At 35.6% G+C, this 13,241-nt stretch overlaps 1 protein-coding gene across 4 annotated transcripts in view; it reads left to right on the top strand.

Annotated features, from left to right (window-relative positions):
- Positions 1-13,241, top strand: part of CLCN3 (chloride voltage-gated channel 3) — a 96,892-nt gene that overhangs the window by 79,375 nt on the left and 4,276 nt on the right. For 2 of the 4 annotated variants that reach the window (XM_019441020.2, XM_019441021.2), the window contains 3 exons: positions 424-822; positions 7,580-7,796; positions 12,759-12,834. In XM_019441020.2, the coding sequence (XP_019296565.1) occupies positions 424-822; positions 7,580-7,796; positions 12,759-12,834 (692 nt within the window). The remainder of the gene's footprint in view (positions 1-423; positions 823-7,579; positions 7,797-12,758; positions 12,835-13,241) is intronic. The other 2 variants (XM_019441022.2, XM_019441023.2) reach the window with 1 other exon arrangement.

Below are 13,241 nucleotides of genomic sequence, written 5' to 3'. Positions count from 1 at the left end.
TTAGGGGAGAGAAATGTATTAATATTCTACCCACATAGGAGCTTTATTTGTAATGTGGTAGTAAGCAAGATAGCTATGATGAGCTTCACCAAATTCTTTAATTAATAATCAGCTTTTATAAGAGTGGAATTATATCTTTGCTATAGCAATAAACCAAAATGGCAAATTCGTTTCAGTTGGCTGTTTACTGTGAAGTAAACAGGTTTTGAAATGTTATTTTAATAGTCTTGTGTTTAACAAAGAAAATTGGTGTTTCTCTAGATCTTATTAAAACAGTGATAATTGTCCTAAAAGAGGAGGAGTAGTTTTCGATGATTATCCTTTTCACTGAGTTCTTTTTACAATTTGTGTTCAACTGCCTAGTAGAACAGTTCCACTGACCTGTCCTGTCCTCCTTGACCCGTGGTGCTTATTGTTTTTCAGGTGGCGTGACAAGGATGACTGTCTCCCTGGTGGTTATTGTTTTTGAGCTCACTGGAGGCTTGGAATATATTGTTCCCCTTATGGCTGCAGTAATGACCAGTAAATGGGTTGGTGATGCTTTTGGTAGGGAAGGCATTTATGAAGCACACATCCGGTTAAATGGATACCCTTTCTTGGATGCAAAAGAAGAATTCACTCATACCACCCTGGCTGCTGACGTCATGAGACCTCGAAGGAACGATCCTCCCTTAGCTGTCCTGACACAGGACAATATGACAGTGGATGATATAGAAAACATGATTAATGAAACCAGCTACAATGGCTTTCCTGTCATAATGTCAAAAGAATCTCAACGATTAGTGGGATTTGCCCTCAGAAGAGACCTGACAATTGCAATAGGTACCCTTTTTTAAGAATACAGACACACATATACATCTGTCTGTATCTATATCGTGTATCTATGGAATCTATATATCTAGATAGATAAAGACATATAATGGATTTCTGGAGGAAAGGAAAACAATAATATTTAATTGGTTGGGTGTGTTGGGGTAAAGAGTATATTTTATTTATTCCCTGAAAGTCTTATGTTCTTTAGGAAAAGAATTTGTGAATTGTTTTCTCACTAAATACAGTTTTATCTTTTGATTTGGCATTGTTATCAGAGATTGGAGTCAGATTCTTTTCCCACTCAGATAAGCCTTGTTAATATTGTTTGTAGTAGCATGTAATATATGGCCTAGCAAGTGCCAGGGCATCCCAGTAAATACATTCTTATATTAACTTAATATTGGCTTATTTGAATGCAAACTTTGAAAAATTTCATCTTTGGTCTGTTTCATATCAGATTCACAATATTTTCCTTTTTCAGTTTTTGGATTTAAGTTTACAATAGTAACATGTAATATAGCAACTTTGTTATTTTTTTAGCTTTAAAAAAAATTTTTTTTAAACGTATTTACTTTGAGAGAGAGAAAGAGAGAGCGACAGGGGAAAGGGCAGAGAGAGGGAGAGAGAATCCCAAGCAGACTCCTCGCCGCCAGCACAGAACCCAATACGGGGCTTGAACTGATGAACCATGAGATCATGACTTGAGCCGGAACCAAGTGTCTGATGCTTAACCAACTGAGCCACACAGGCTCCCCTATTTGTTTATTTTATTATTTTATTTATTTTTTTAATGTTTATTTATTTTTGAGACAAAGAGAGACAGATCATGAATGGGGGAGGGTCAGAGAGAGAGAGACACAGAATCCGAAGCAGGCTCCAGGCTCTGAGCTGTCAGCAGAGCCCGATGCAGGGCTCGAACTCAGGGACCGCGAGATCATGACCTGAGCTGAAGTTGGGCGCTTAACTGACTGAGCCACCCAGGTGCCCCTGTTTTTTTATTTTAAATATTTATTTTTGAGAGAGAGAGCAAGAGTGAGGGGGGTAGGGGCAGAGAGATTGGGGGACAGAGGATCCAAAGCAGGCTCTGCACTGCCAGCAGCAAGCCCAGTATGGGGCTTGAACCTAGGGACTGCCAGATCATGACCTGAGCCGAAGTCAGACTCTCAATCTACTGAGCCACCTAGGCGCCTCTGTAATACCTACGTTAAAGTGAAAAATCATTGAGATTTTATTTTTGGTGAAATACTGTGTTGAAAAGTATATAAGTCCTATTGTATTATGTGCTGATATTCCTACAAATAATGTTTAAAGGCATTAGCCATAGTATGCTATTTCTTGGGGATAAAGTAAACTGTTGTTTTGGTTTGTTTTGTTTTTACTTATTTTTTAAATTTTATTTAAATCCAAATTAGTTAACATATAGTGTAGTAATGTTTTCAGTAGAATGTAGTGATTCATCACTTATGTATAACACCCAGTGCTCATCCCAACAAATGTCTTCCTTAATGCCCATCACCCACTTAGCCCATCCCCCCACTTACCTCCCCTCCAACAACCCTGTTTGTTTTCTGTATTCAAGAGTCTCTTATGGTTTGCCTCCCTCTCTCTTTTTGTCTTATTTCTTCTTCTCTTCTCCTATGTTCATCTGTTTTGTTTCTTAAATTCCACATATGGAGATAAACTTTTTATGAGGAGTAAACAATTGTTTTCCTCCAAAATTTATTTTTCTCCTTATCTTGTAGTCCTGCAGTATTGATGAGGAGGGTAGTAAGACCATTTCTATTCAATCCGATTCCTTTCCCTCTCTTCTCCCAACCCCCAAAGGTGATAAATGATATTTTCATGAAGCTGTTGCTTTCATACTCCCCAGTTTTTAGTAAAGGACCCTAAGCTGCAAATGTCATGCCTTTGTTCCTTTGAGTCCTCTACAGCTTATCTCTTGGCCACTGCAAAAGGATTGTGAAAGATTTTAATTCTTGTGCCATTTGAAGAGGGAAGATATCTAGTCTAGGATTATTTCTTAAATCAGAATGGAAATGCAAATACTCAGTTTATAAGAGTTATCAAAACAAAGGAGCCTACAGAAAATATCCTTACAGTTAAGGAAAAGCCTACAGCTTTGTAAGAGTTTTTTAAAGAGTAGCAATCTCATCATTCCAAGTTTTGCTGTAGGCAATAGAATATTTGCCAGAATGGGCGAAGTATGTGGTCACACTTGGCTCTTGTATTTAAGTGTTTCAGCTTCTAATCTAGTACCATGGCCAAACCTACAATCACAGAAGAATTTCATTGTTCAGATTCCTATTCTTTAGGTTTTAATGGTAGCCAGCCAAAGAAAAGAAAAAGGTCAGAATTCTGGAATTTATATAGAAATTTAAAGGAAAACAAGGTTTTTAAAAGATAAAGTGGTCAAAGTTAAGAATTACTCATATTCCCACTGATTCTGTGGATATGTTTTTCAAAGTATTGTTACTGTCTTGAAACAGAATATTGTGATAGTAGATAATGTCAGTTTAAGGGAATAGATGTACTTTAGACATGCCATCAGAAACGTTTCACATGATGACTTTTAGAACATACCTTACATGTTTACCCATGTACATTTTCATAGAGTTTACAGTTTTGAATGAGAAAAATAGACCTGTCCGTGAGGCTTTGTATATATGTATAATACATAAGATAGGGGGTGCCTGGGTGGCTCAGTCAGTTGAGTGTCCGACTTTGGCTCAGGTCATGATCTCACAGTTCATGAGTTCAGGCTCCACATCGGGGTCTATGCTGATAGCTCAGAGCCTGGAGCCTGCTTCAGATTCTGTGTCTCCCAATCTCTCTGCCCCTGCTACGCTCATGCTCTCTGTCTCTCTCAAATAAATAAACATAAAAAAACTAAAAAATTATAATATACTATAATATACTATACTATAATATACTATACTATAATATAATATAATATAATATAATATAATATAATATAACATAATGTGGAGACTTGGTTAAGTTTCTGACTCTTGATTTCAGATCAGGTCATGATCTCACTGTTTGTGGGATCAAGCCCCGCATTAGGCTGTGCGCTGACAGCACAGAGCCTGCCTTGGGATTCTCTCTGCCTCTCCCTGTCTCTCTCTCCCTGTCTCTCTCTCTCTCTCAAAATAAATGAACATTTAAATATATACATATATTAAATTTAATTAATCAAATATATATATAAATTAATTAAATATATATAATATGTAATTTATATGTATTTATATGACATACTTTATGAAAGACAAAAAAAGAATGCTTGAGTAAGTGGTAAGCTATATACTATATCCAGGATTGGGAAAGACCAAGGTTTTTTTTTTTTATGTTTATTTATTTTTGAGAGAGAGGGCAAGTGGGGGAAGGGTGACAGAAGGGGACAGAGAGCCTGAAGCAGGCTCAGCCCAATGTGGAGCTTGGAACTCATGAACCGTGAGATCATGACCTGAGCCAAAGTTGAACAGTTAACCAGTTGAGCCACCCAGCACCCCAGGAAAACTCAAGATTTTGAAAGAACAATTTTCCCATAATTTATTTATAAACTATACTTTTGTGTCATTTCATCATTTTAAAATGTTTATTTATAGGTAGTATATTCACATAGTTCAAATTCAAGAAGATTAAAAAGTATACAGTGAAAAATCTCACTCACCCTTGACCTCATAGTTATCCATTTAACTCTCTGTAGGCAGCCATCTCTTTGGTTTCTTATGTACTCTGTAGATATTATTCTATACTTATATATATATCTTTTTAAACGAACTGTGTCATGCTATCCAATACATGTGTACTTTGTTTTTTTGTTTTTTGTTTTCACTAAGCAATGTTTTCTTAGACATCTACCCAAATGAGTATGTAAAGTTTCTTCATTCTATTCTTTTAAGCTACATAGTATTTCTTGAAGTAGATGTACCATGGGATACATCATGATTTCTAAAATCAGTTCCTCATTGATGGACATTTAAGACGTTTACAATTTTCTGCTATGATAGAAATTGCTCCCTCATATATTTGATAATCTCCTATTTTTGACTCTGTGCCTATGTGCAAATGGACAAAAATTACTAGAAGTAGAAAGTTGGATCAGAGAGTTAGGTGCATTTGTAATGTCGTAAGATATTTTCCTATTGCACCAAGTAGTGATTATGCCATGTACTCCCACAAGCAGTGAATGACAGTTTGCTGTGTTAAAGTTTAGTTCAAATGGAGAGATTTCTTCCTGCATTTTTGTGTCAAGATTAAGTGAGGCTGGATGTTTTATAGATTTGTTTAAAATGAAGCATATTTAACATTTATGGTGTGAATAGTCTTTCCTATTTTCCAACTTGAGTCATAAAAATACACTTTTTCATTTCTATTTATGTAATAGGAGCTGTAAGTTTTACAGGGAGATTCTCAGTGTATGAAAGCCTAAATATCATTGACATCTTGAACACAGTAGTATGGTACGTGACACAGTGACAGACTCTTCCCTTAATTATACTCTCCTGTCCCCTCAAGATTTTTTCTGCGGAATAAAGCTTTGGCTTGCATACCTAGGAGAACTAATTCATTAAAGGTTTCCCCTTCCATAGCAATATTATCAACCTTAGAAACCTTAAAATACAGTTTACTCAACAATGTGCATTGCAAGCAAGCTTTTTGTTTATCTCTTTATAGTAGTTAAAATAAACTTTATACCTGCTTGGTTAGTTGAAATACCATTTTGTGGATTTAGAGACCTTTTTGCTTTCTACAGTCAATACAAGTGATGTAAGAATTCTAGATCCCTGGGGAGTGTTTTTGGACTCTATCACTACCAGGTTTCACATTGTCAAAAATGAAGGGGACAGCTCATGTACCTTTCTTTTTTGAGAAGTTTTGAGAAGTCAAGCCCTTGAGAGTATATTAACATGAATGGGAAAAATAAGACATAAAATTTGTGGGGAAAAAGGTGATTACTTACATTTGGACATTTTGTTAGAAAAGAACCATTTCCATTCTCCTGGAAGTGTAACTCTTTCCTGCATGCACACTTTAAGAAACTGTCTGAATCATATCAGAAAATGAAAACTATGATGATATTTTCTGCTTCAAAAGCCTTTGGATGGCATTCAAAAAATTGTTTTTTTCAAACAAAGGAAAACAAACCTAGCAGATGTCCTGACACTTTGTAAGTATTCGGTAAATGATGCTTGTTAAAATAGTTACTGTATTCACTTAAATGACAAATTTAAGTCAGGCTGAATGTTCACTAGCCTGTGCCTTGTTATTTCAAAGGAACATTCCAATAAATTAAAAAATAAATTAGGTTAATGACTTTTTCTAAAATTTTCTGAAACTTTTGTCATTAAATGATTTATTTAAACAGTCTATAGCATATTTTCATGCTATATTCATGATAGAATATTTGTTATTTTAAGGTATTTAAGTTTGATGAGTGGGCTTGGTTTTAACTCAGAATATCTGTCATATATGATAATAGTATTTATACTCCACCATTCACAGGTCATTAGTCAGAGGCTTCTGTGGGTTAAGAGCAACCTAAAGAGCATTTTTCAAAAATCATTTACATCATTTGCAAATGAGATTTCTTCTTTTCCATGCCTTTATCATGTTTTTAAGGTGGGTTAGTAAGTATTAGCCATTAGAACTTCAGTTAGCGCTTTCCTACCTGAATGTGTCACAACACAGTTAAATAAGGCTTTAGAGGTCAGAAGGAGTAAAAAGAATTGTAGTATTTGTTTATGAATTCTGTATCTGCTTCTTAACTTGGGACTGATGCTTCTTATTTTGGCTTAAGTATTTTTGTAGCAAAATTCATGTTCAAAATATGTTTAGTATAGCAAATAGCATATTTGTGAACGTTTTGAATACATACTAACTCCAAATAGAAACATAAAGCTCTTTATTTTTGTATTCTCTCCATTTCATGAGTTTCCTTTTTCCTCCTGTGATCTCTGTTGTGCAGTTTTCTGTATCTTTACCCCTTCTTGTCTGGCACTTTCAAAAGTAGGAGTGGAAGTGGCAGCAAACAGAAGCACTTGAAGCAGAGCCACACTAGAGAGAGAAATGAGCAGAGCCCTTATAAATAAAACCAAAAAAAAAAAAAAAGTGCATCCATTATGTGCATAATTGTAGTTTAAACCCACCTATTGATGTTCATACTCACCCAGAAAATGAAACTTTAACATTAGAAAAGAGAAAGAACTAGCTGATTCACAGAGGTTGGAGTATATGCAACATAGTCAGAATTAAGAGTGAAACTCACGTTAGCCCCACTTCTGCAGGATGAGTGACATTTTAACACAGGCAGGTGTTATTTGATGATGGCTTCCTTTTTTTTTTCCTTTTTTTTTTTATATATGAAATTTATTGTCAAATTGGTTTCCATACAATACCCAGTGCTTGATGATGGCTTCCTATGATAAACTATGCTCTCATAATTTGTGCAGGTTTTAAAAACCATATTTCAAACATGCTTCCTTGTCCCCCAAAGTTAGAAAACGGCTTCAGTCCCAGTGAAGAAAATTGATGTACTAAAAATATTTTATTTACATGAAGATGATTTGTTATTGGTGTATTCTAATTCTGTCAAATATAAGAAATTACTAAATCAGTTTTCAGCTGATTCCTTTCTTGGGGTAGAAGATAGGAAAAAATGAAGGGACCAAAAGTCATGGGATACATTTATTTATTCTTTAAAGTCTCCCAGAAAGATTACCCCTAAACAAATTAAGTTTTGGTCTTCTCTATCTCTTTTCAGAAAGTGCCAGAAAAAAACAAGAAGGCATTGTGGGCAGTTCTCGTGTGTGTTTTGCGCAGCACACCCCGTCTCTTCCGGCAGAAAGTCCTCGGCCATTGAAGCTTCGGAGCATTCTTGACATGAGCCCTTTCACAGTGACAGATCACACCCCAATGGAGATAGTGGTGGATATTTTCCGAAAGCTGGGTCTGAGGCAATGCCTTGTAACTCACAATGGGTAAGTTTGGTGAAAGAAGTCAGTTCGCTTACTGGAATTTATGATACTGTTTAGTGGAATTCAAATTCAGTTATTAGGAAGGACTGTAAGTCAGCTTCCGAGTGGGAAGGTCTATTTTTTTAGTGTGGTTATTATAAGTACAGGATCAGTATTGATCAAATTGACACTTACCAAGAATAAAAACATTGTCAACTGCCAGATCTTTGCCAAAACATAAAGTAGTATTTGTCAGGAACACTTCAGAGTTGGCAAAGAGGTTCTGAAACACCTCCAACATGCACACTGAGCTTAGAGTATTTCCTCTATTAGAGGAGGAGTGGACCTAACCTGTACGGAGTAGAGAAAAACCTGTTTTCTTTTTGTAAGTATTTCATTTTTTAATATAACTTTCTAGTTCAATAGAAACTTTCTAGATATTTTGCTGCTCGCTATTTTAGCCATTATTTTACTTATCATATAATGAGGGAAATAATATATAATTAAATTTGTAAATTAGCTTAAATCCTCCTTTGGCAAATATTTGTTTCCTCTTCTCTACCTTTTCCGTCCAGAAATCTTTTATATAAACTGCTAATGACAAACACTCATGTATTTAAAATGTGTAAGTTGATTAATTTATTTGTCCTTTCCACATGAACTACCAGTGTTTCTCCAGGGTAGGATATTGACAAGTTTTGCTTGGCAGATATCAAAGGGACACAGTGGGGATGGTATCTACGGGCTGCTCAGCGGACGCACTCCTGCTTCACTGCCTCTGCTCCCCTCTCCCCCTGCACCTGGGGTCTCTTTCCCCGCCTGCTCCCTCTCTCTAGTCCCCTTTGCTTCCATCACATTACTGTTCCTAGTTGAAATACTTAAGAACATTGTTTTATCTGAAGGCTGATAATGGGAAGGCTAGAAGTGAGAAACAAAGGTACTCTTGATTATGCATAAGCCTGCACAGCCTGAAACTGGTTGAAATAGTAAACACTTTAGAGAATCACAGCAGGTTTTTTTAAAAAGAAAAATGGTTTGTACAAAATATGTGAGTGGCAAAACACATGACCCCTTTCTAAAGAAAGGAGGAAAAAAGAAAAAAAGGGAAGGAAATTTGTGTATCGAGCACCTTCTTTGTGTTTCTCATTTAACTTTGTATATCTCTGCAAAGTGGGCGGCAGCCTCCCTGACTTACAGTGTAGTCACTGAAGCTCAGAGGTTTCATAATATGCCCAGTCATGTGGGTGGTAAGTCATGGTTCAGGGAATCGAGTATCTTTCCAATTTTAGAACCCGATCTCTTGCTGCTGCTTTTACACTGTTAATGACCAGTAGAGTGTATCTTCTTTCTTTGTGATTTCTTAAACTACTACAATTTTCTTGAACAATACATTAGACCATACTAGGTTAGGAATAGAAATATAAAGGTAGAGAATTAGATCCAAGTTCAGTGTTTTCACTATGCTAACCAATTAAAATCACTCTAAATAGTGGCTCAGTCGGCTAAGCATTTGACTCTTGATTTCAGCTCCGGTCACGATCTCACAGCTGTGAGATTGAGCCCCACATTGGGCTCTGCGCTGGGTGTGGCGCCTGCTTGGGATTCTCTCTCTCCTTCTCCCTCTGCCTCTTCCCTGCTTGTGCTCTCTCTCTCCCTCCCTCAAAAAAATCAAATCAAATCAAATCAAATCACTCTAAATAGTGTGAAATAAATTATATTGAAGGTACAAAATTCTTGATTAAAGGCAGGAAGTTTCAAATTATTAAATATCACAGATACTGATTGGAGAAGAGATATATGATAACTTTTAATGTTTAATAAAAAAATAATAGTACCAGGGCACCTGGGTGGCTCAGTCGGTTGGCTGTCCGACTTTGGCTCAGGTCATGATCTCACAGTTTGTGAGTTCGAGCCCCGCATCGGGCTCTGTGCTCAGAGCCTGGAGCCTGCTTTGAATTCTGTGTCTCATTCTCTCTCTGCCCCTACCCCACTTGTGCTGTCTCTCTGTGTCTCTCAAAAATAAATACAAAAATATAAAATAATAATAATAATAGTAGTACCAAACTTCATTGTTTAAAAACTTAATAAATACATGTTATATGGGGTAGCTGTTTATGAATTTGTACTGCTTTGGGGACCCTTTTAATTATAAATGGCTCAGTTAGAAACTAAGCTGAGTTGTTACAATTTTTACTTGCTTCCAGTTATTCTCTTTGCCTGGCATGGTGTGTCCTTTTATGTGCTAACACATATAAATGTCATTCTCTAGTCATGATTACCTGTGATCACCAAGCTGGATGGGTCAGTTACCATATTTCCCTTTGCTGCTTAATTTCCAGATTTTTGGCAGCAGAAATATTACAAAGGAAAATACTTGCAGTGTAAAACTTAAAAAATGGGGGTGGGGGAGGACAGCTAATTAAAATCTTACCTGATATTCCCTGTTTATAAGAAAGCTTTGGTGAGGGGGTAGCTTTTTCTAAAAGAATATGTTTAATTGCCTTGATTATAATTCCTTATTTCTGTACTTCAAGGAAAATAAGTCGATATATAGAGAGAGAAAGAAAGAGATCATTAGGAGTGGTAGCTCTTGGGTCTTTATTTTCTTTGCAGTATGTAAGGAAGGTAGAGCATTTTATTCTCACTTGAAGTTAAATGATTTAAACCTAGAAAAGAAACCATACCTTCTGTATTTTAGTGGATAGTGTGAAGATCCGGATAACTGTCCGCATCTTATAGTTCATATTGGGTCCACAGAGGTAGAAAGTAACTGTTTGGGGAAAGAGGTGCAACAAGTCCAGACTCGTAGATGCAAGTAGAAAATGAGAATAGAGAGATGAGGGGGAAGTGTGTCTGTGAATTTTAAAGATGTCAGTTACATATTTCCCGTATTTTATATTTTAATTAGCAGAATTTCTCAAAATCTTTTTAGTGTTGGTGGAACTAGCAGGATGTTAAATAAGCATTGCTTAGAAAGAGTTTTGTGACCATATAGGTTTGGAAGTTACTGGATTAAATACAGTTGAGGTTTCTTTATTGTGGAATACCTCAAAACTTATAATGTTGATATTATTTGAATCTCAGGGATAATAGGAAATATAGTTTTCCAAACTTGTTTGAACATGCAGTTTTTTTTTTTGTTTGTTTTGTTTTGTTTTCTTTTTTAATGGAGGAAAGAGGGCCAAACTCCTTGGACTGGTGCTTTTTGGAACATATTTTGGGAAAATGTTGGGTCATGCTCTGTTATACTTACGTCATTGCTTATTAGCCCCACAGGGAAATAGCAAATTATGTAAGTTATATTTTGCATTGAGTTTCTTTATACTTCCGGAAATTAATAAAGTAGCAGTGAACCTGGCCTTATTCTCAAATCACTCTTCTTCATTGGAAAGGAAATACACGTTTGTCCTCCTTTTTTAGGGCCGTTACTTTGTAATATAGAGGTTACTTTGTAAATCTCTAAATTTGCCATTTGGTCCTTCATAAATTTGTAACTTTCCTCATTTTGTATCTTGTGATTTGGTGGAGCTTACTAATATACTAACTGAAATTAATCACTGTATATAATTGGATAGAAAAGAATGAGTAAGAATTAAACTGAAACTATTTAATTGTCAACTATTTATTTCCTGACTCCAGCTATAAATTAAAATGAATTGATGTGTTTTTTTGTTTTTTATTTTCCCTCACACACTTAGAGAAGAACATCTATTGAGTGATTAAGTGCTTCTTTTATGTATCCATTTTTTATTTCATGAGTGCATTTTCTAAGCCTTTTTGGAGGGAGAATTTGTTCCCATGCTCGGAGAACTTTGCAATTTATCTTTGTTCTTAAGTCAGTACATTATTTTAAATAATGAGAAAGCATTAGCAGAAACTCTATTTCTGCCTTTCCCAATCTCTGCTCTTCCTGCTTACCCACCCCCACACCCAGGCATCATCTTTAATAACTGTTTCATAACTGACACATCTCTAGTCCCAGACTACTTTGACTAAGCGAAATACCCTGGTGACATTCTTGAAGAAGTCAGAATGTTCAAGGGCAGTTGAATAGTAAAGTTGACTTAACTAGATCCTCAGGGAAATGTCTAGTTACCCTGAAGGGCATTCTGGATGGGCTTCCAGAATTTCATGACTAAAGCTTTCTAAGGTTTTTGACATTCATTATCTATGTTGCCATATATTGTAGTAGAATTCATTGGCTTCCACTCTAAAACCAGTAACCAGGATTTTGTTCTAATAAATTGAATTATTTACAAGTATCCTTGTGAGAATTTATGTCCATCATTTTGCTTGTAGGTTAACTGAGAAATAATCATTTAGAAAATGAAGTGCATAATGTAAAAGTCATCTTGACCCCTAATCATAAACACATCTTACTAGTTTATTTTAGGAAGTGGCTTTCAGCAGGTCCTGAAAATTGTTTTTTTTTTTAATATTGGTTGGCATTTTTTAAGTGCACAATGCCATCAATTTTAATATGAAATAATAGTAAGATCCAAGCGATTTCTTAGTTCTTCATAGACAATTAAGGCTAAGCCTCTACCTTTTCACTGCTGAGGTAGATCCAAATCATAGCTGCCGCATTGTTAACTTTTTAGCAATTAGAAAAATACTTTCCTCTAAAGAAGGAACACTGAAAATGAAACTAAATTTTAGAGGTTTATAGCTGTGCATTATTACTGTTTCTTTTTTGCTTTTCTTTATAGTCGTCTTCATTGTGAACTTTTATAGGGTTGCTTTTTAATTTAAAAAGGAAAACAACCCACCAATATTTAAAAATAGTATCATGTCTCTTATGAAAGTCAGAATTTGTGCAAATGGGACCTGGGATTTCAAATCATTTTTGTTTTTATTTTTCTAAAGTTCATTAAAAGCATTCTTATGGTTCATGTTTTTATTTTTTCTCTCATTCTTTATCATTATGATTGGAACCTTTTTTACTTTGATTTCTCACAGTTATTAGCATAACATGATCTGTTTCAGGATTGTCTTGGGGATCATCACAAAGAAGAACATATTAGAGCATCTCGAGCAACTAAAGCAGCACGTCGAACCCTTGGTGATTAGATATATCAGATCTCCTCATTAGATACCTTAGAAGTCAGGAAGCATGAAACTTGTGAACTGTTCAGTTCTCTCTTTCCCAGATACCTGCTGAACTAAAAAAATCCTACATGCTGCCAGTTAACATTTCTATCTCGTAAACTATGTCTGTAAGATAAATTTAGATATTTGTAAAATTCCATTCACAGGAAGTAAGCAAAAGTTACCATCTCTCATCAAAATCATTGGTTGCAATTTAAGAACTGTAAACAGTTTGGTAGTTAAATGAGTAAATGTCATTGGACATTCTTAAACACAAGTCTGTCTACCTTAGTGGATACACCGGTCTCAGAAGATGCCTGACTGGTTAAAAATGTCTGCCCCACCAAACCCACCGAACCCTTTTTCTTTTTTTATGTTTCC

This window comes from Panthera pardus, unplaced genomic scaffold, assembly GCF_024362965.1.
Source record: "Panthera pardus isolate Hobbes unplaced genomic scaffold, ASM2436296v1 HiC_scaffold_13, whole genome shotgun sequence".
Classification (NCBI taxonomy): Eukaryota; Metazoa; Chordata; class Mammalia; order Carnivora; family Felidae; genus Panthera; species Panthera pardus.
Note: the sequence above shows the minus strand (reverse complement) of the source record. Positions and strands in the feature narration are given on the sequence as shown.